Source organism: Belonocnema kinseyi, chromosome 6 (assembly GCF_010883055.1).
Source record: "Belonocnema kinseyi isolate 2016_QV_RU_SX_M_011 chromosome 6, B_treatae_v1, whole genome shotgun sequence".
NCBI classification, from domain to species: Eukaryota; Metazoa; Arthropoda; class Insecta; order Hymenoptera; family Cynipidae; genus Belonocnema; species Belonocnema kinseyi.
Genome location: NC_046662.1, coordinates 90,254,853 through 90,279,303, shown reverse-complemented (window position 1 = coordinate 90,279,303; position 24,451 = coordinate 90,254,853). Strand labels below are relative to the sequence as shown.

At 30.7% G+C, this 24,451-nt stretch overlaps 1 protein-coding gene across 1 annotated transcript; it reads left to right on the top strand.

The window, feature by feature from the left end:
• The first annotated feature begins 2,967 nt into the window (after positions 1-2,967).
• LOC117174189 (protein kintoun) lies at positions 2,968-24,036 on the top strand. The gene is made up of 4 exons (XM_033363043.1): positions 2,968-3,558; positions 7,287-8,504; positions 15,223-15,647; positions 21,624-24,036. The coding sequence occupies exons 1-4, from the start codon at positions 3,034-3,036 to the stop codon at positions 22,012-22,014; spliced, it is 2,559 nt and encodes an 852-aa protein (XP_033218934.1). The 5' UTR covers positions 2,968-3,033; the 3' UTR covers positions 22,015-24,036.
• The last annotated feature ends 415 nt before the right edge of the window (positions 24,037-24,451 follow it).

The following is a 24,451-nucleotide window of genomic DNA, read 5'->3' as shown; positions in this document are numbered from 1 at the left end:
TTTATTGTTCTCATCACAACAAAAAATTATATTTTTGTGAAAAAAATAAACTTTAAAGGATTTTATACGTATTTGCTCAAAAATAACGCGAGATCGAAAAAAGTATCAATAGGCCTTTTTCTAGAAAATGTTTAGAAAAACAACTTTGTTTTTTAAACTTTTTTCGTACTTTGTATCGTTTTGGAAAAAAATGTGAATTTTCGTTTTTCAGACAGAAAAAATTCCCTCTTCTCTCCATCTTCTATTCAATACATACTCTGCAATGAATCTAGAAATAAATTAACCCTTAGTTGAACGGTGGTAACGTGGGTGACCAATTTCAGATATTTGCTATTTAATTAATTTTTAACGTATTTGGGTAGGGTTTTCATTATTCATTTGCTAATTTATTGGTGAGAAAGCATAAACATATAGTTTATTTGGCATCATTATTTATAATAATTGTAATATAAATAAACAAACATAAAAAATGCCTCTTCTTCCAAATAATTCATTTTTGAAGAATCTGTTCTACATAATAAATCAAAAATTCATACTCAGGGGTTTTTGGGGGTCGCTGATTACAAATCTGAAGTTAGAATTTTGAAATGTTCAAATTCAAGATGGCGGTTCCAAAATTTCGAAAAAGAGACATATGAAGTTGAAAATATCTACTCGGGGGGTTTTGAAGTCGCTGATTACGAATCTAAAGTCAGAATTTGGAAATGTTCAAATTCAATATGGCGGTTCCAAAAATTAAAAAAGAGATATGAATTTGAAAATCTCTACTCGGTGGTTTATGGGGTCGCTGATTACGAGTCTGAAGCAAGAATTTCGCAATTTTCAATTCAAGGTGGCAAATTCAACATGGCGGTTCCAAGTATTGAAAAAAGAGATATACGAGCTTGAAAATCTTTATTTGGGGGTTTCAGGGGTTGTTGATTACGAATTTGAAGTTACTACATTAAAATTAAAATTGATCGATCAAATATAGTTCACATCGACACGTAAATCTTGGCCATATTAGATCTGTGTTGAAGAATTATGAAAAACTAATAGTAGATTCGTAATCAGCGACACAAAAAACCCCAAGTAGAGATTTTAAAGCTGGTATATCTCTTTTTTCAATATTTGGAACAGCCATCTTAAATTCGCCATCTTGAATTGAAAATTTGGAAATTCTGACTTCAGATTCGTAATTAGCGACCCCAAAAACCTCCGAGTAGAGATTTTCACATAAATTCACTAAACAGAAAAATATATGCATCAAAGGGTTAAGAGAAAAATATTGGAATTTTTTTAGGAAATTGACTTTCGATATTTTTACTAAAACACCTGCCATTTTTTTTAATTTTTAACTTTTTTGAAGATTTCCAACGAGGTCTGAGAGCTGAGTCTGGACTGCAGTCCGATTTGAAATGAATTCTGTCATTGACTTTCTCATAGAACCAATTTAAAATTTCTTTGAAAATCATTTCAAATGAAAACATTTTATAAACATTACATGTTTATTGTCATTTACAAATATTAAAACAAAAAATTTAATCGGCTCTTGGAAAAAATCTTTTTTGCTCACAAAATCATGCAGTAAATGTGTCAGCGTCTTGAAATTGTTATTATTAACAATAAGTATTATGAAATAAATAAAAAATCAGGCATTTTTCCTCGGAAAAATATTTTTTTTAAAACAAAATCATGTGGCTGAGGGTTTATAAATTTGAGGTAAAAAACAATTGAAATTGTTTTCTATTTTTTACCGATTTTGTGTGAAAAATGGCTCATTTTTAGGATCCGTAAAAAATATTTCAAAATTGTGTAATATAAAAAATTAAAAAAAAGTAATAAAGTATAAAAATTAAACTTAAAACTGTTTATTTTTTACTTTTAGGTACAAATTCACCAAATTGCATATTCATCATTTATTTAAATATTATATTTTGGACGAAACCATTTTTTTCTTACTTTTTCCATTTAAAATTATTCACTTCCATAAACATTACCCAACTTTTCAGTGCTATTGCCGATAAATCTAATCCTTTCAAATTTTTTTTTGGCCCACCCTAGTAATTATGCAAAAGGTAGAAAATGTTGCAATGTTATAATATAGTTAACCTTCAAGTTGCTGTAATTGTAGCGAAAATAGGTCAATTTTTAACTTTCATCCAGCTCATAACACAAAAAGTTTTTGGAAAATTCCCTGTTGTTCCTAGAAAGCAGGATTTTTTCAATTCTTTATGAAAGTAATTATTCGGAACGATACATATTTTTATTGATGTAATAATGTTAAATTTAAAGTCGTTATAGTGAAATTAGTTATGGGGTAACATTAACTTTAAATTTATTTAAAAAAACAATACACATTTCTATCCCTTTTAAAAACAATTTATTTAATAGAATAGTTTTACTGTAAATTAACAATTTTTATATTAAATTTTTCAATTACGATGTTTAACAAAGTTCAGGTTATAAAATTTGAAGTTGAGACGATTGGTAGGATAAACACAAATTTTTAAATAGAATAATGTGAATTTGAAGGCCGTCGAAATAGAGCTTAAATCTGTTTAAATTGAAGCGCTAAAAAAAACTTTTAAAAACAAATACCATAAAGCTTAATGGTTTTAAATTAATATGCTTTAAAATTTTAACAGCTTTAAATTCGAACTTTTTGAAACTTTGCGCTTCAACTTCGAGAATGATCATCCATTTCTATAAAAATCACAAAAATACTAACTAAGGCATTCAATAGTTAGTATTCAAGATTATTATATTGTACAAATAAAAATTAGAATGCTTTTAAATTGCAACCTAAATGATTATTATTTTTTGTTCACTTTAGCGTCAGTTCCTTCTCTTGCGTCACTCACTTACATTTGAATTTGAATTAGTTCCCCATTTCGACGCAAGCAAACCGGCCGGCCGGCTGCGCCGGCGCAGTCATGCGTAGCGCAGTTGGTCCACGTGTTAGTTCGGGATCTTTCTATACACGGATGCACACTGGCGCACGAATCGAATTTTATTTGTAAACAAGTAGTAGTTTCCATACAACTTCGGAAGATGGACGCTTGTGGTCAAAGAAAAAACGAGTGGGATGATTTAGAAGTTACCCGAACGGAATTGAAAGACCTAACAGAATGCCTTAAAAAGGACGAATTCCGCAAGTTATTAATTGAATACGCCGAGGATGTGAGCGACCCGGAAAATAAGAAACGCTATCAAAAGGAGATCACGCAGTTAGAGAAGGAACGGGGCGTCGACGTTACGTTCGTTAACCCCGAACCGGGTTACGTCATAAAAACAAGCGTGAACGGTGAAAAAAAATGTTTTCTAAATATTAGCCAAAGCAATATCGTCAATAAACCCAGCAGTCAACCATCCCACGATGAAGGACATCGAGGATTACAATGGTCGATTCCCTATTCCCTCACACCACCTAGAGACGACCTCGATAAAAAAAATGTCCGCTGCGTCGTTTTCGACGTTGTTTTCCATCCCGACACATTATATCTTGCATCGAAAAATCCAAGATTCAGAGACATTGTTAATAACACGGCCATGGACGGCGTGGAAAATAATTTTAAGGTGAGTTAACGTCTCCAACATGTCCGACACATCGATGCATCGGTGGGTATCCTAACCTCCAAATTGGTTACGTTTTGTTTGGTTTTGTGCTTTGTGGACATTTTTTAATGCATCCGAGATTAATTCTGATATTTTTTCGAGATTGACACGTAAGTATTGATCGTTTTAAAAGAGCCAATTCCAAAGAAATAAATAGGTGGAGGATAGTTATCGATTTTATGAAACTAAATGAAAAAAGGTTTGGGGCTTCCTGCTGCTTTTCGAATATTCTCGAAATTTTTAATGTGCAGCTACACTGAAACAAAATTAAAATTACATCCCCTTTACTGTGCATTCTTTACGATGATAAATCAATCAAATTTCAAAATGTAATGAAATTACAATTTGTATGTATAAATAATGTTATACCATATTGTGACATGTGTTTGAAAATTACCACGTCGAAAATAGTAAAAAAAATATGACAGAAAGGTACTAATGATTGCCGTGGTAATTTTATCAAAACAGTGGTTAAAAAATTAGCTTCACCGTAGTAAATTTCATTTAATTTCAGCCCCCCCCCCCCCTTCACCTGTAAAGTCACAACGCTCCAAGTGGTAAAATTACCGAGTTTGGTAATATTCTGGAATCGTTAGAAGTTAACAGTAACTTTGTAGAACTACAACGGCAGTCAGAGTAAGGCCTTGTGAAACGTCTAAAAAAACGAATCTAATTTTCAACCATATTTTTTCCAGTACAGAATACATTGTAAATAAAAGTACCGGTACGTGTCTCTCCTTCAAATTAATCAAAGTTGCAAGACAGTGACATATTTTTAGATACTTTCTATCACTTTAGAAGAATGATTCGTTTATTCAACAGAAAGAAATTGCTTCGCTTGTAAAAGTGCTTTTGTAAAACGTAACGAATAAACTGGTAGTGGTGTTTTGTTATCAATCAAACTTTTTTTTCTGCTTTATTGATTATGTTCAGTAATGTAACAAGCTGCTGTCATAAATATTCATATCTTATTTTATTTATAATTGCTCGAATTTTTAAACAATTATTTAAATGTATATCCGAATATAAAACATCAAACATTTTTAAAAATTAAGAGGTCTCGATTAGAGTGGGCCAAAAGAATAAAATTTTTTCCATGTTTCATCCCTCTCATTTCTTTCACTTGGTGTAAAAATATGTGTGTGTTTATTATTATTTTTTACATGACAAATGGATAACAGAAAAACATAAAAGCGATAAACATGACAGTAAAATGATAGTAGGCATCACGAAAAACACTTTTACACTAACTTTATTTAGAATACTATCCTTAAAATTTAAGAAACACCCTCTATAGGTTTACGTTGAACTACCTTTAAATGAGTTCCAGTCAGAGTTGCATGAGTTACTTGAAATACCATGCGGTATCCGATTCTGAAAGGGTTTTGTTTTTCCGCATTTTTCGGTAAGATCACCAAAATTACTTATTTTATTAGTTTTATTTTCATCAGTCGTAAAAAATTATTTTTCATATTAAATTTCAAGCTAAAATCACGACAAGCTTGTTAATTTCAAGTAATTCTATTCTCCCGTTTTACGGTGCTATGTAAGTCATCGCTTTTAACGAATAAATTGGAAATACTATTTGCATGACTGTAAAAAAGAATGTTTATAAGTGTTGCACCTTAAAATTTTTTTGATTAAATGCAGTAAAATCTATCTAGACTTAAGATTTCATTCTAATATTCAGATAACAGTTTGTAGTATCAGGGCCTGCAATTTTTCCAATTTCGTACAAAACATAATTGGAATAGTTCCATTTGAAACGCATTGAATTCCTAACATTTATGTACAAATATTGCATTTTCAACAAGATAGATGAATATTAAAAAAAAGACGATTTTTCAACAGAAGAATCGAATTTCTAACCAACTAACGAAGAATGTTCAACCAAAAGGTTAGATTTTCATACCAAATATTAATTTTTAAGAAAAAAGTTACTTTTTCATTAAATGGTTTAATTTTATACAAAAAACTTCAACCAAAGGGATGAATTTTCAACTAAAATTATGAAGCTTTAACCAAACTACTGTATTCATTTTTTTAACGAAGTAGTTCAACTTTCAACTAAGTAGTTAAATTTCCGAAGAAAAAAGTGTTTGTTAATTTTTATTTCACTAGTGGAACTTTCTACCAAAATAGTTAAATTTTTAACAAAAGACATGCATTGTCAACCAAACAATATTTTCATTTTAGATCAAAAACAGTTGAATTCAACCAAAAAAATACGCATTTTTAATATAATAGCGTAATCCTCAACCATACTGGATTAATTTTCCACCAAAAGAGATACATTTTGAAACGAAAAAGCCGAATTTTGAACGATAAAAAAAGAATTTCCACGTAAATGGTTTAATTTCTAAGCCAAAAAGATGACATTTTTGCAAAACAGTTAAATTTTCAAACGGAGAATATGAATTGTTGACAAAAAAGTTATTTGTCAACTAAATAGTTGAACTTTATACAAAAAATGGATGCATTCTTAACAAAATACATGAGTTTTCAACCAAAGTAGATGCATTTCAAACGAAAAATATAATAGTTGATATTGCATATTAAAAAAAAAAAGAATTGTCATCAAAATAGCTGAATCCTCAATCAAAAGATATCAATTTTTTACCCATAAAATATTAACGAAGTTACAAATAACGTAACTTTTCAGTAATTTAGTTGTAACAAGTTAGTACCCAACTCTAGTTCCAGCATCATTGTATGACATTCTTGTTAAACAGTTACTCACTTTTCACAAAAATACTGTATTTTACCATTGTTAAAATCATAGTTTGTTTAGAGGCCTAAAAATGTAACTTAAACTGTCTTTACATTATTTAAAAATAAGTATGAATTATTTGTACAATTTTTGTAGTCATCCTGGAACTTTTCTTATCAGAAAGTATGTAAAGAACGGTGAACGAAGAAACATTCTTCAACGGGGTAATTTGAACAGTTTAACAGGAGTTCTCCATCACTGCCGCGCATTTTAATCTTTGCAAGGTCATTTTTAATCATTCAAGGTCAAAATTATCCAAGTTATATGAAAGGAGCACATTTTTACTTTTTAAGTTAGTATTCTGAATGAAATAAGGGTACAATTATTTGCAGCGATTCCGGTCATCATTTTATTGACATTACTAATTGTATTTATGTAACTCATTTTTGATTTGAACAAAACAAAGTTAATTAACTCTTTAGCGTTTAAAGGCCTTGAATCTTTATTTAAACCGTTTATAAACATTTGCACAATTATTTTTACACTAAATGAAAGAAAGTGGAGGAATGAGATAACAAACAAAAACTATTTCATTTTCTTTGGGCCACCCTAATCTCCATGCTAATTATTTCCGCCATTAATAATCAGTCCATGAACAAAATTGAGAATAATATTATGCTGTTGCGTTCAATGTTTGTATTTAAATTCGCTGAAACAAAAATACGTTCCATCAGATAAGAAACATTCCTGTCATTAAGCATATATTTACAAATGTCGAAACACGTCTAGACTTATATCTATAAACTTACACGAGGATGCCTTACAGTAAAAAGTAGGTTACTGATATGCTTTTATCTCATTCAACTAAATTTTTTATTCAAGCTCAAGTTTTTTAATCATCCGAGTGAATAAATACTTGCATCATCTCAAATAATTAATAGTACTATTATTAATTTGACTCAAGCAAACTAAATTTCAGGTGAAGCTTGATCGCAAGAACTTCAAGTTCCCGAAGATGAATTTCAAGGGTTCGTCTCAGCCCACGGTGATCCGGAAACCCGCTGAGAACCCAATCAAAGAGCCTTTGGACATAGAGCCAGAAATTTACCAGAAAATAATTTCTAGTTATGACAATTGTCGCGAGCAACAGTCAAAGAAGAGGTTTGAGGAGAAGGCGAAACGAGCTGCACCAAAGTCTACTTATTATCATAACAGCGAGAAGTCGGAAGTTTCAGAGTCAAAATACGCGACTCCAAAGTACGTGATAACCCATCAAAGCGACCTGGAGCTAGAGGAATTCAGGTACAGCAAAGACGCGAAGATACATTCCGCGATTCCAAAAAGGCTAGTCGTCGTGATTGACATGCCTTTACTCAAATCTGCCAATGATGCAACCCTGGACGTTCTCGAACGCTCTCTAACCCTGAAAAGCGAGAAGCCTGCGAAGTATCTTTTGGAATTGCCTCTCCCTTATTCTGTGGACGGTGACAGCGGAAACGCGAAATTCGACTCAAAGTACAAGAAACTAACCATTACATTGCCTGTGATTCGTAGGAATTTAACTTTGGGCGACCCACGAGAAGACAGCGGGGTTGATACTGATCACAGCAGTCCTCTCAGGGATGAAGACGATTCTAGGGATAGTTTCGAACATATTGATAATGTGAGCACTGAAACCGATTCTTCGAAAGATTCAGATTCGTCGAGGCCTTTGATCGTTGAGTTAAATGGCGAAAGTGAAGTGCAAGTTAGCGAATGCGAAGATACGGCTTTACGGACTAAAGCAAGTGCGGAGTTAGCGAATCATTTCATGAACCCGAATATCAAGTATTCTATTCCAGCATTTACCTGTAACGTATACGATAATATTCTCGCGATCACGATTCATGTCAAGAACGTGGATTCGGAATCGATTTGCCAGAAGTCCCTAGATGGCAACTCTGGCATTCACGTCTTGTTAACTTCAGTGGGCGCGGGTTTCTTTCCAGTTTACTATTCCATTTGTATTAAGATAAGTGAAGATTCGGTTGATCCGAATTCCCTTACAGTCGAACCGTGGGACAACAACGTCGTTATTACAGTCGCCTTAAAGAGTACGGATCTTAGGAGGTACTATGTCGGACTTGATGAGGAGTTTATGGAAACAAAGGAGTTTTCTTCGGCGATCTCTGTCAAGAATAAACTGCAAGAACTTATGGTAATAACTGAAAAAAACTTCTTAATTCTTTAGGCCCAGGGAGGGGTAAAGTATTGATTTTCCCCAATCTGAAATCGAATGAATCATCACATCGCTTAAATTTTTCCAAAAATCGACCTAAAGTCTTTGAAATCTTTGTCGGATATACGAAATTGTTGAAATCATTGAGGTCCGTGAAATCTTTAAAATCCGAAATATTTCAAATATTTTATAAAGATTTGATAATATTTTTGAAATGATTGAAATATTTTAAATCTCCCAAAATCTTTGTGAAACTACTAAAATCTTAATAAAATATTTAAAAAAATAATAATTGTTGAAATCTTCGGGAAATCATTGAAGTCTGAAATCTATTCGAAATCTTTGTGAAACATCTCACATATTTTATAAATGTTTGATGATATTTTTGAAATGATTGAAATCTTTTAAATATATCCGAAATCTTTGTGAAACTATTAATACCTTAATCAAATATTTTAAAAAGTAATAATTTTTGAAATCTTTGGGAAATCATTGAAGTCTGAAATCTTTGCGAAATATATCAAATATTTTATAAATATTTGACAATATTTTTGAAATAATTGAAATCTTTTAAATCTATCCGAAATCTTTGTGAAACTATTAAAATCTTAATCAAATATTTAAAAAAATAATAATTTTTGAAATCTTTGGGAAATCATTGAAGTCTGAAATCTATTCGCAGTCTTTGCGAAACATCTCAAATATTTTATAAATATTTGGTATTATTTTCGAAATGATTGAAATCTTTTGAATATATCCGAAATCTTTATGAAATATTTGGGAATCCAATAAAATCTTTATTTTCTTAATATTTAAATTTTTGAAATGTTTGGGAAATCATTGAAGCCTGTGAAATCTTTTAAATCTATTCAAAATCTTTGTGCAACCTTTAAAACCTTTGTAATATCTTTGGCAAATCATTGCAATCTTTTCGAAATATTTCATATATTTTATAATATTTTTGGAAAGCCATTGAAATATTTGTGAAATCTTTTAAATATATCAGGAATCTTTATGAAATATTTGAAATATTTGGGAATCCAATAAAATATTTATCGAAAATAAAATTTTTTAATTTTAAATTGTTGAAATCTTTGGGAAATCTTTGAAGTTTGTGAAATCTTTTAAATGTATTTGAAATCTTTGTGCAACCTTTGAAGTTTTTGTGACGTCTTTGGGAAATCATTGCAATCTTTTCGAAGCATTTCAAATATTTTATAAATATTTGATCATATTTTTGAAATGATTAAAATCTTTGTAAAATCATCGGAATCTTTTAAATCTATCCGAAATATTTTTAATCTTTGGAAAATCATTAAAATCTTTATAAAATATTTTTAAAAAATTTCAGTCTATTTGTGAAATTGTGATATTTTTCTGTACATGTTAAGTCTATCCGAAATCTTGGCGAAATCTTCAATACCCTTTTGAAAATATTTATGAAGTATTTGGTATAATTTTGAAATTTTTAGAAATCTGGGAAATGTTAATAAAATTGTTTCAATATTTCGTAGTATTGGTGAAATTATTTAAATCTTTTGGAAATAATTGAGATCTTTGTAAAATCTTCTTAATCTATCCGAAATCTGCGAAATATTTGAGAAATGTTTAAAATTATTAAAGTATCTTTGTTCAAATCTTTCTACAATCTTTAGAAATCTGTTGAATATTTTAAAAATTGTTGGTAATTTTGTGCAATGGAGGGTCCGGATACAATAAGGGGACGAGCTCACGAAAACGCGTAAATTTATTGTCCAAACATCTTGTGGTATCCAAATTTTAGAGTTAAAAAGAAAACATTTAATGAGTTTGTAGATAATGACAAGGCGGAACTTTTCTACTTATAGTTTTTCTTTCCGTTGTATATTGTTAATTATAAAATTGCCTACAAAATAAATAAAAAAAAGTTAAAAACGCCAATTATTTAATAGAAATTAATTGCAAATGGAGACCTGACGGTAAGCACGTGTTTTTAGCTTGGGCAAAGAAAAGTATGGAGTGAACACTATAGTTGAAACAACTTCTATCGAGGCATTTATTCCTTACTGTTGGAGGAAGATTTTGGGAAATTTAGCAGTCGGCTCTTTCCCCCGATTAAGAGAAAATCGATCGTTAGCAGTCTGCTCTTTCCACCAATTAAGAGAAAATCCACTGCTTTATATTTTTGGACATTTCGCAGTTTTCAGTGAATTAGAAAATAACTGAAAATATGAAAATTTGCGCTTCGAGAGTTCTTTATTCTTCAATTTTCAAAGCACATTGTTGCCACTGTTATCATTTCTGAGCATTTATCATCCTTTTTTTAAACATTTTAACGCATGCACATTAAAATTGGATACTATCTTTATTGTTTATAAACCCTTTCATGCTATATCACAAGTATAATCTCTTTTACTTGCCAGATTACTGCTTTTAATAGATTTTACTGTTTCTTAAAATATATATAAGTACATATTTATAAGTAGATCCATTTTGTAATTCATAACAACACATTTTTCGAAGAAAATAGTATTTAGAAAAATAATAATAAACTTTTTAAACAATTCCTTTTTGCGAAACTTTAAATAAGCATTTCTGCGCTGTAACTGAAAAGTCAAAAATAAGTTTAAATTTTCAGAAAAAATCGCGATTTTTTACCTCTATTCTAAAAGTCAAAAGTGTGTTTATAAACACACAAATTTGTGCGAGCAATAGCAATAACAATAGTAGAATTGCAAAATGGACATACTTATAAATATGTAATTATATAGGTTTCAAGAAATAGTAAAATTTATGATAAGTAACAATCTGGCAAGAAAAAGTGATTATATTTGTGATATAGAACGAAAGGGTTTACAAATAATAAAGACAGTATCTAATTTTAATGTTCCCGTGTTAAAGTGTTAAAAAAAATGATGATAAATGATCAGAAATGATAACACTGGCAACAATGTGCTTTAAAATTTGAGGAATAAACAACTTGCGAAGCGCAAATTTTCATTTTTTCTGTTATTTGCTAATTCACAGAAAACTGCGAAATGTCCAAAAATATAAAGCAGTCGATTTTCTATTAATTGAGGGAAAGAGCAGGTTTTTTTAATTTTTAAAAAGACCGAGTCCTTTATAGGAGAGTACAGGCGATAATACTAACGTCGAGAAGCGCTCGAATCTGCTAACGATGGAATTGTAGACGGCATCGCGTGTTTTCTTACAAAATCGATATTTCCGTCAATTTTTAATGAACGGGTCTAAAAATTTCCAGAAATCTTCCTCCAATACTAAGGAACAAATGTATCACTGGAAATTGTTTCAACTATAGTGTTCACTCCATACTTTTATTCGCCGAAGCTAAAAAAACGTGCTTATCGTCAGGTCTCCATTTGCAATGAATTGTTATTAAACAATTAGCATTTTTAACTTTTTTATTTTGTAGGCATCGCTAGGGTATAATTTGTATATATACAAAATTTCAAACTGTTTCAATAATTTGTTAGAAGATATTTTTCATTGGCATTAGGGTCTTATGAAAATACTTAATTATAAAGCATGCATTTCTTAAAAAGGTTAGATTGGCAAACGTTTCGACCGCGGATAGGGGTCCTCCTCAGTGCCAGATATCAGATTTAAACAAGTTTTAAGTTTTCATATAAAAAGGATAGTTTTCGACGTAAGAAAAATAGAGACCTTAATGGCCTTAATTCTACCTGAAAATTGAGAGGACCGATTGCTGATTCCCTTTAGGGGGCGACGACCGTAGTGTCTATGTGTTCTCAAAATTTGTTCCGCTTTACAACAGGGTAGTATATTTTGGAAAGTTTTTCCACGACGGTTCTAAAATTGACAGCATTCTTATTACCAGCAATATCACACATTTCGAACATCAGACGTTTGCGGCAGTGACATTCATTGGCAAGAATTTTCGCGTTATAAAAATCGAAAAAATGATCTTTTTTAATATTATGCTTAGTGAGCATTGTCTGTTTATTAGGGGACCTTATTTATATCTTTCTTGCATTCTTTAACCCCTATTCCTAACGGACGTTTAGTTTGGGCTATGTAAACCGCTTTGCAATTTTGACCTTTGCACCGAATGCCATAAGCAATATCGCTATTTTGCAATCTCTTTAATTTGTGTTTAGTGGGCCTCAGGACCGGCGTAAGGTCTCTTTTGTTTTTAAACGCTGTAGTTATATCATAATGCCCGAAAACACTCGCGATTCGCTCATATAGATCTTCAACATATGGAATGCTAATAAAAGACCTAATTTCCGCGTTTTTAACTATTTCGTCAACTCTACGTTGTTCATTGTGGGACAAAATATGTAATCTGACATTTATATTCTCTGTAACAAATTTTTCCGGGTAAAAGTTGGCACGAAGTGTGTCTTCCGGTAATTGCAAATTTACTTGATGAAATTGTTTATCCGAAAGAAAAATGACTCTTGTCAACCATAATAAAAATGCACTTTTTTTTGTACGTTTGTGGGTGGTTTGAATCAAAATTTATGCATCTACCAGACCAGGTGGGTCTGTGGCACCAATTATACTTTATTGTTTTGAACGTCATTCCAGTGAAGAGTTACATCCAGAAAGTTTATCGCCCTATTTTGTTCTTTCTCTAGCGTGAATTTAATCTCATAATCATTTGAATTAAAAACTTTATTCCCTTTTTGTAACTAGGTTTGTGACTTCCCTTGCAATTTTTTTGGTTGTATCCTTATTTCTTGTAAGGTAAGTGTCCCGATCTTTTAATAATGCGTTAACTGTCGGGTTGTGATCTTCTCTTTTCATCGCGGCGGTAGTATGACCCTTGTCCGCGTTAACAAAAATAATCTGAGGGTTTTCTTTTACAAATTTCTCGGCCTGTCTGACTTCATTCGAAGGGTTGTATGATTTTTGACTTTACGGCGTAGCCCGAATTCATAACCCCACATATAACTCGGTATATTTAGTCTAGCGCGAACCTGATCTACCTCTGGTATTTTGTTGATATTAGACTCAACACTGGCAATTAGATCGTACACCAGTGTTCGATCTTATTCTATTTTTGCGCTGTAATTTTTCCCTAAACTAGCGACTTTAGCAAAATTTTCTGGTATATCAACATCCAATAGATTTTTGAACCACTAATTGTTCATTCTGGTGTTGTGAAATGTGTTCCTATCGGTTTGAGCATCATTAATCAAATTATCACATTTTTGCCAGAACTTAAATTTGTGTTCTTCAAATAAACTTGAAAGTTCTGAGAGTCGTAAAAATGGTTAACCACATCAATCGGTAGCATCGAAGCTATTTTAATTTGCAAGAACAGAATATAATTATTTAGTTGTCGCATTTATTTGCACAGATAATTAATCATTATATACATGGTGGACCTCTGGAATCTGTCAGACATGAAAATTGTCCCGTACAAATACTGCTTTAAAATTAAACGAATTCAAGATCAAAATTTGTGACTTAGGCAAAATACCGCTACTTCTGCAACGCCAGAGGAAAACTTTTTGAATTGATTGTTTAGCTAATTGAAGCTTAGACTGGGTCCAGCTCTTGAGAAAAAAAGTGTGTGTGTGTAATAAATAAAATTAAAATTAAACTTTGGTATTCAATATTTGGTAAAAAAATGTTTTCATGTAGAATTACGGCCACAGCCCTTTAAAAATCAAAACTCCGTTCCTTGAATCTCGAAAGTTGTAAAATTGGAGGACCTCTGTCAATGATTTTTCAGTTTTCTTCGTGATTTGAAACTGAGCGGATGTCTCTATTTTTATGACGTCGGAAACTATCCTTTTTATACGATCAGAAATTCTGTTTTATAAATTTCCAATCGTTTACTTTTTATGTTTCTTTCCATTAACTTCATTTCAAACTTTAAGTGTGTGTGTCTCTGTGCAACATATTTGTGATTCTTGTGTTTTGTGGGATTACGGAGTGATTTACTTCCTCGCGATCACCTCATCCTTCTGCGACGGAGCGGGACGATCGTACAAAGAGTGAGTTGGCGGTAAGAGAGAGAGAGAGAGAGAGAGAGAGAGAGAGAGAGAGATAGAAAGACTAAGTTTAGCATGAAAATATTTTTTTTACCCTAATGAAAATGAAAAATGTTTTCTAACAAATTTAATAATTGGGTCAATTAATTCGACATCTATTAAAAAAAAGAAGAAACAGGAAATATATCACTGAACAAGTTTCAATAAAATTTGCCTGAGTGGGGATGATTTATGTTTTAAAATATAATTAAATTTGGGGAAATTTTGATCACCCCTTTTTCAATTTTATTATTAAAAATATACACCAGAAAGAAACAATTTCAATACAAAAAAGTTCCGTCTTGTCATTATCTACAAGCCCATTTTTGTTTAAATTAAATTTTTTGAACTTCAAAATTTGGATACCTCAAAACGTTTAGACAATACTTTTACGCGTTTTTGGGCGCTCGTCCGCTTCTTGTACCCGGACCCTCAATTATTGAAGTCTTTAGGAAATAATTCAAGTCTTTATAAAATCTTCAATCCATCCGAAATATTTGCGAAGTATTTGTAAACTGTGAAATCTTTGAGATATAATTTAAATCGTTCTGATATAATATTATTCTACTATGGTACAAAGCGTGTCATTCAATATTATAAGTTCATTCTCCTGCCTCCACTAGATAAAAAAAAGGCTCCGCCGCATCTGTTTAGGATCATTTGTTTTATTGGCCTTTGGTTTAATTTTTCAGGAGGAGCCGGAGGAAGAGACTGATAAACAGATTGATGTTGTGCGGAATGGTGATGAAATCGTCGTGAATATTCGGTCGAATCAGATGGATACAGATGATGAAGAAGAGCATGAATCACAGCAATTGTCTCCTGCCCAGCAAGAAAGGAAACGTATTTCAGATCAGAGCAGGTCCATTTCGGAAAGTAGTGGCGACGAATTGCCGAGTAGTAATGGCAGCACTTATAGATCGAAAGGAATTTTAAAATCGCGGAGGAGCCAATTTTCCCGATCCGTTTCTGAATCTAGTATCGATGACAGTTCTGCCTTGGCATCTTCGGTTAATTTGCAATACGATTCTGTCCCAGAAATTAACTCGGAATCTGAAAGTTCCAGTTTGAAGAAGACCGTCAGATTCAACGATGTCGTCTCTCGCCAATTGTACAGGTATTAATTGCTTTCTTTGCGAACTCGTATGGAATTATTTTCTTGACCGGAAATTTTACAAATATTCAGAAGAAAAATCTGTCCCAAGTTCGATTTCCATAGTTTTTGAAATAATTAGTTGAATTGTTATACTTTTCACTTATACCGTCATTCAGTTTACAATGTGTAATTCTAAAACCTTCTATTTAAAAATTTTCCATTTTAGATTTTTATCATTAAATTAAGGGGAGATTCTGGTCATCCGTGTCTTTATTTTTTTTATGTTTCAACAAATTTTATTAAATGGTAAAAATAATGTGTTCCTTCCAAATTTTTTACACTGTAAAGTATAGAGGTTGAACTAATAACAAAAAATGTTTTTCCCTGTTTTTTATTGTTTTCGTTTACAAAATGGCGGCCTCAAAAATGTTCTCCTTTCCAACTTTCGCTCAAATATTTCGGGAACGGTTGACCCGAAATCAAAAAACAAAACAGATTTATAATCTATATAGTTTTGCGAATCGTGTGAACCACAATCAGAAGGTGTCAAAAAATGTAGTTTCGAGACAATCGAGTTTAAAGTTTTCTATCTTGAAAGACAAAAAATGCAAACGTCCGATTGAAACTTTATATACTATTTTTAACATAAAAATAACTTCATAATAATGTATTTGTAATTAAGGGCTTTCATTAAATTTTAGATATTGTTTAAGTCTAAAATATTTCATTTTTAATCGATTCAATTTCAAGTGTTTTAATTGAGAAAAACAATAATTATTTAATATTTAACTTTTTATTTAAGACAAATAAATTTAAACCAAATATTTAGAAGAAAACAATTTGAATCTGAATTGTTTTTGACATAGATTGCCTTGAATCGTTAAAATTTGGAAGAGATTTTAAACTTTGAACGTTACAATTTTTATTGTTCTTTTAAAAAAATGTTTAAGTTGTGAGTGAAATTGTTGAATTTTTGTTTTTAAATAACAATTGAACACTATTATTTTTAGAAGCCTAATTTAAAACAAAATATAGAGTTTTGCAGATTTAAAAGAAAATAGAAACGTTTTAAGAATTGTGAAAGATTTTAGAAGAATAAACACATTTTATTAAGATTCCTAAGAAAATCTTCATTTTGGAAAATTATTTTAAGAGAATATTCAAAAAGATTTCCAAAATTGTTAAAAAAGAATCTAGAAGATTTTAAGAAAATGTTTTAAAATTTGCTGGATTTTCTAAAAATTGAAGGAAAAATTGAATTCATTGCAAAAGATGTTTAGAAGTTCTAAACAAATTTCAAAAATAAATTAAAATTTAAATACATTTAAAACACCTTCTAGATTTCTCAAGATTTTTAAATAAATTTTTGAAATTTTTCAAGGATGTATAAACTATTTAAAATGAAAATAATTTAACGTATAATTTAAGCATTGTTCAGTTAAAAAGCAATTAAGTTGTCAATTTTTAACATTTAAGCTTAAAATTATTTAAAATAATATAATTTAAAAAAGTTAAAAAGTTTGTTCATTCTTTAATTTAGAGCATCAATTGAAAAGTGTTAGTATCTTTCATTTTTACGTATATATTATTGAGCATTTGAATACGGCATTTTTAAATTAAATAACTTTTAACTTCAGTTTCAAAACTTTTCAATTCAAGAGTTTCAGTTTGAATTCTTTAATTTGTAGTTTATCTTTTATTACTTCAAGTGGAAAAATGTTTGGCTTTAGAGTTGGAAATTTTTTATTTTATTGACTGAAAAATGTTTGCGAACCGGGAAATACCCGAGAATTTGTTTCTTCGATTAAAACGGCTGAAAACAAAATTAATTTTATGCGATCAGTTTCTAAGAGCAACAAATTCTTAGTTTTTGATGAGCTGCATATGCTGTTAAATTAGATTTTTAAACCCTGATCATATCTGTTACCTCCTCAAGTGTGTTGATAATTAAAAAAAAATGGAATTTACGCATAAAAATATGAAAGAAATAATTGTTATTATCACCCTTTTTATATATGTAGAAATATGCGCCTAATTAATTTATGCAATTACCTATTTAAAATATATCAAAAATTAAAAACTGATCTTGAGTTGTCTTTTTAATTGGAATTTGATATTTTTTTATTTGCGTGCATAAAATTGCAGCAAAACAATTGTATTTTATTGCTGAAAACTGGCTCACATAAAGGCCATATTTCAATTTAGAGCTGAGATGCATCATTTCCGAAATATGGCGGATTTTACTCAGAAATTGTAATTTTTATTAATTAATAAATTAATTATTTTCTCATAAGGAGGAATTAACAATTTTTTGCTATTAGAAATCGATCTCTAGAAAGAGTCTAGGAACACTAAAAAATAAACGTGTGGAGTCCGAGAGATTAAAAACCCTAACTTCGTGTATATTTAATGAATTCTCTTTGTAAGAATTTCTACGAAAATATATATACTCTATAAATAATCTCAGATTCTCGTATTTCTCCGTAGAATGGCGTACACTTTCAGGGATAAAGTTTTCGTTGGAAGCATTTCTTTGTAATTTGTTGTAGTATGTCTTAATTCTCTTTAATTCGCACAAAATATCAACAGTTTTTTAAACTACCCAATTTTCTGTTTTAAAATTTTACATTTAACAAATCTAATTTCTCTGGAAAAATTGTTTACAAAAAAATTACAGCGTTCTGCGAGGGTAAAGGCTAACGTTTTCCCTATAAAACTGTAGAAGAATATCGCTTTCGGGTTCTATGTTTTCCTAACTTTGTAACTTCTCACAAACCCTTATTAAAAATGATGGAAAACTAATCTTTCATCTTGGAGTCATGCATATTTCTATCTTTTCTTAGACATTAGTAATTATTCATAATTGGGTTTAGAAATTTGTGATTTTACAAGAACTACTATGGAAAACTACAAATTTAGCTATGGAACTTTGTAACTTCTTACAAAAAACCAATTTAAAAATAACTTTTCATCTTAGACACATTGATATTTCTATTTTTCTCAGAAAATAATTATTTTTCCCAATCATGTTTAGAAATGTATAATTTTATAAGAATAACAATGAGCAACTAGAAATATAGGTGTACCAAAATTTTTAATTTTTTGTTTTAAATTCTTAACTTTTATTACAACAACTTATTTAAAAGTAAACTTTTATCTCAAGAGTCATAGATATTTCTATTTGTTCTTAGAAAATAGTAATTATTCATAATTTAGTTTAGAAATTTGTAATTTTATAAGAAAAATTATGGAAAACTACAAATAATAAATATGGCAAATTTGCGTTATTTATTTTTTTTTTTTTGGAAATACGTAATTTTCATCAAAAACGTTTTCAACTTTTGATTTATTAAGAACTACACCAAACTCTCGCTTTCAGTCACCCCATTCTCGGCCTTCCTAGAACTGCTAGCTCATGCGGTTTCTCAGGGGAGTAGGGCGACAGCGGTTGCGACATTATATATTGGGCATTCCAGACAATATTTGCCACCAACAATTTTTTTAAGCTAAAATCTTTTTTTCTTGTACAACACTCAAAAATATTCGATACGTATTTTTTAATTTCAATATGACTCAAAGTTTTCGAGATTTTATTTTTTATTTTATGTCAATAATAAAGTACCCTTTTCCAATTTCTTTTACTGCAATATTAAACAAATATATGAAAATTCATACGAAAGATAAAATGTGGGCCTTTTCCTCCCCTTTCGAATAGAGTGTACTCAAATCGACTTTAATTATTTATTTAATAGTATAAATCAAATATTTATAAACAAATATTTTTTTCAATTTGGATCTATTTTTAAATTTTTTATTTTAAATAGTGGACTATACGATTTTCTTGATCTGGTAAAAATTTGGGAGTGGGTAGTCAGATACTTTCGAAGCAATACATTTTTGAATAGCGGCTCGCACGCGCGAAGTGTACAGCAGCGTGACTCGCTCGGACTAGGATTTAAGGGGCTAGTACACAAATAATTTTTCAAAAAATCCAAAAATTTTTTTTCTCATTTTTAGTCACTATATACATGTAAAAATAGGATAGAACCAACATTTGTCTCAAAGCGTGTTGAAAGTGTCTGAAAACCGAAATACGCCGCGAGGCCCCCCGAAGCGCTCGTAACTCACGGTGTGCATGAACCAACTTTTAGTGTAAGGTCGGGCTCCTCCGTGAACTCGATCTGGCGCCGCGAGATCGAAAAAACGTGTCCTGAAAAACGAATTGAACAATTCTTTAGTACTTATCCGGTAGTATTAGTGCGGGTTTTTTTAGTCATTTGGATCCGTTTTCAGCGACCCTTTAAACCCCCGAGTACCAAACATGTAGCATATCGAATCAATTTTCATATATTTCTTCCGCCATATCCGCCGTTTTGAATTTTGCAATTTTGACGTCGGGTTCGTTTTCAGCGTCCCCGAAAACCCAAGATTACCGAGTTTCACTGTTCTAGTCCCCATTAAACTGCCCATAACTACATTTATTCTGTGTATCATATATGATACGCTGTGCTTCGAAGGGTTAAATTTTGAACGCGTTTTTCTCGAAATAGTGTTTTTTAAGCTGGCGGCCACGATTCCGACCGATCTACTACGCCGATTTGTCTCAAACTTGGAAAAAATTTTGATTTTGATTTTTTAATAGTTTTTAATAATTGAGGTTTATCCGATACCCACGCATGTGCTTTTTAAGAATCTTTTTGGATTTTGTGTTTCGGATAAGCCAAAGTGTAGTTATCGTGGCCGCCGAATGAAAATCAATTTTTTTCGGGCTGGCGTATTTCCGCGGGAAGTCATGAAAAGATTTTTAAAAAATTTTTCACATATAAAAATATGTACTATAATATGCTGAGAAACCCACTTTTATGTAATAAAGTCTACTACCAAAAAATAATTGTTGAAAAAGGGTCTTTATTTGTGAACTAGCCCCTTAACATATTCAAAATTTATTGATATTCAAAAATTCATTGCTTCGAAAGTATTCGGCTACCTACTCCCAAATTTTTACCAGATCAAGAAAAGCGTTTAGTCCACTCTTTAAAATAAAATAAACGTATCCAACATGGAACAATCTATTTGTTCATAAATATTTGATTTATATTACTAAATAAATAATTAAAGTAAATTTTACTATACTTTATTCAAAAGTTAAGGAAAAGGCCCACTTTTTATCTTACGTATGAATTCTCATATCATTCTTTAATATTGCAGTATAAGCAAAAATATTTTACGTGAAAAAAAATTTTGTTGGCAAATATTGTGTGAAATGTTCCATATATATAGGTCCAAAGTGTCAATCTTTATTTTTAAGTCGTAAATTTTCCTATTTGTTTATGGAGAATCATATTCATTAATAATTCATGCAGAAATTTGTAATCTTTTGAGAAAAAACATTGAAAACTAACTAGCTTTTACAAATCTTAAAATTTCTTAATTCATAATTGTGCATTAAAATCTAAGAAAAACTTCGTATAGTTTGTCCAGGCGTACATTTTTCTAAAATTTCATGAAAAAATAAATAAATCTTTGTAGAAATTCGCAATTTTCGTCAAGAAAACTATTTAAAAAGTTAAGATTGTGTTTTGTTATAGATTTTTATAATTTTTTTAGAAACTTTTTTCCTCAAAAAATCATAAAACTTTATAATTATTCATTCAAAATCCTTATTTTTCACACTTTGTGGTTTTCTATATCGAAATGTTACAAAATCTATCATTTCTACGATCATCTGTGAACAATAAGTTTTCATACAATGTTGTATTTTCTTTTGAATTTTTTTCTCCATCGGCTTTTGCATTGATTAACAATTGTACAAAAATAATTTTTGAAATTGAATAGAATTCACTGGATTTTTTAAAACGGTCAGTGTAATTTTTTAGAAAGTAAACTGGGAAAACCCGGTTAAGTCATAGAATTTTTAAACCGCACACTTCTAGCAACCCTGAAACTCATTATCATTAGACCAGATAATTAATGTCTTATTTCAAATACAATTTTCAGATCGAATTCCAGTATTTTGGGTCAGCGGAAAAAGAACCAGCGAAAACTGAAAAACAAAAAACGAGCTCACGATCGCAGGATGAGCGAAAGTGAAAATTCAGAAACTGATGATCGCGATAAGTTCAAAGTCGAGGCAAAAAATGCACCAGAGTCTGATCAATCAGATGCGGTGAGACCTATACTGAACTTCAATAAAACACCAGAAAATCATAAAACTGACTATATCGACATTGAGAGTTTGCGAAACAATAGTACAAATTCATCACATAAGCGTAAATCTAACAAGCAAAAGCGAAGCGAAGTTGCGGTTGAAGATAGAAAAGAGACTGAAAGTGGCGACGAAGTCCACGCAGAATTTAAAAACGATCTGATTTTCGATCTGGACATATAAAGTTCATACGAAAATGCAGTTATCTTATATGTGATGGCCTTTCTAGTTTTATGGAATAGGTCTTTCGCCCTTAGTTCGTTTATTACAGTTCGTGTATCGTCCACTTCGAGTGGGATAATATTTTTTATGGTAAAGCAAGTTTGAGATGTTTCAATAATATGGATAGCGAACATCATAGATTTTCAAGAGTTTTCTTTCCGGAGAGTTAATTGCCGATAGCTTAGATTTTTGAAATGTTTTTGACTCTCGAGGTCTTCAATAATCGCAGGTATCCGTAGTTTAAAAGGCCAAGTTTTTTTCGACTCTTTAAATTCATCTTCAATTCAGTTAACCAATGGAGGTCAATAACATGTACTATTGAATTCTCCTAGGAAATTTAATCAGACGCAGAAAACCTGGCTCGTATCGGTTTATGGGTACACTTTAGCTTCGTTCTTTCCCTATTCTCACTTAAATAAGTATACGCGTAACCATGATAGAACTGAATCCTTCGTACTCTAAAATGCACCAGGAAGGAATTTTTTATAGACTGAGAAGTTGATTTTGATTCTTAAAAGTTTGGCATGCTGTGCGATCGCTAAAACAAAATACAAAAATCGCTAGAGTAAGATATCGCTAATAATAAGAAAAGTGAATCAGATTATTAGTGCATCCCCGACGTCAAATGCTTTCAAATTTTTGGAAAAGGCGTCTGCTTCCAAGACTGCACTTCCACATACATATAGTTCATTTTATTACCTGTTTTGCAGTCCACATTATGTTAGGTCGTTGAAAGTTAATCTTGCAGAGAAATATAGATAAAACATTGTCAATTGATTGATCATTTGTTTTGACGTACTTGTATATCGGTTGCTCGCGTATCGATTCACTCAAATTAAGATTTAAAAAGTTTTTACGGGATTCAATCGAAATTTTATTAAGTGTAGGCCACATTGAGCGAGAACATTATTAATCGTGTATATGAATCTTTTTATTCGGTCGTTGAGATTCACGGAAACGAAAATGTTCCAGTTTTATATAAGCCTTTCAGAGATTTAAACATCAAATCATGAGGTAAAGATAGTAACTCAGGGCAGAAAAGAGAACTTAAAATTAACATTACTTTTTTCAATCTTTGCTGAAAATTAATTTCCTTGACTCGCATAATGAAAGATTTTTTGTTTAAATTATTAATGAATTGTTTTTTGCAATTCATCTTTAGAGAATATTGCAATTATGTAGTTTTTTTTATGCTGTTGAAAATTATTTCGATAGATTTTTGTATTCTTTTTTGTTATTTACCTACTGTTGTAATTATTTTTTTGTAATTGTATATGAGAACTTCTGTATTTTATATTCTTTTTATATTCTGTACACCACTTTCGAGACATATTTAAGGAACTTCTTGCAATTCACAGAAGTCAATATTTTATTCGGACGTGTACAATTTTGTTTTAAACCATATATAATCTTTCATTTTACGAGAAGGAGCGAAGTGATTGGATGGAAATGAAATTTTAATTGCGACAATGATCGATTGATTTTAATCTATACTAAGAATAACGCACTGTTTGTCAGAAAGCACTAGATTGATAAAATTGAATTGTATATTATATAAATCGAAATTTGCAATAATTGTACAGTTTAAACAGTTTTTGTACATATTTGCAAGCATATCAAAATTGAGCGCCGATGACACCGTGAAATAGTAATTAGCCAGTGCAAAAAAAATCTTATACCCATTTTTAATACGAAACAGTTGGACAAATAAATGAATTCGGTCAGTTTTCAGTTTAAATTCAATGTTTGGTTCTGTCATTGATTACAAATTCAAAAATTATTCACTAAGAAATCAGAATTTTTTTTCTAGAATTTGCATTAATTTTTTCGAACATAGAATTATTTGTCCAACTTTATATGCAGAGAAATTATTTAGACGGGTACGCTTGGGAACGATCTCCCTAAATAAAATTTCTTTTCCACTGTAATAAAGCGTCGCACAATAATGATGCTGCCAAAATAAACTTGTAAACTACACACTGACGAAATTGATTTTTTATTTTCAGCTTCCTTTCTTTTTATAGATGGAATACAAAATTCCTTTTTGACCATATATTTGCAGGGACTATGGATTTTTATGTAAAATATAAAGACTTTTTTGCTGTCTAGAAACTGGGACATTCTCTTAAGACCTCGTAACTCGAAATTAAGTTAGGCTGATGTTTAGTAACTGTGGTTAGAGGGTTTACGTTGTTAGTGCAACTTTCGCCTCATCAGACGGAAATGTATCCTTACGCCCGTAAGCTTTCAGATTTGCACAATATCCAACGCTTTCATGTGTTTGCATTCCAATTGATAGTTCCGAAGAGTTGATATTAATTTTCGATTGATTAGGATGCATCATTACAAATTGCCTGGAGTGATTTTTCCTTAATTTTTTCAAGTCTACAGTTATATA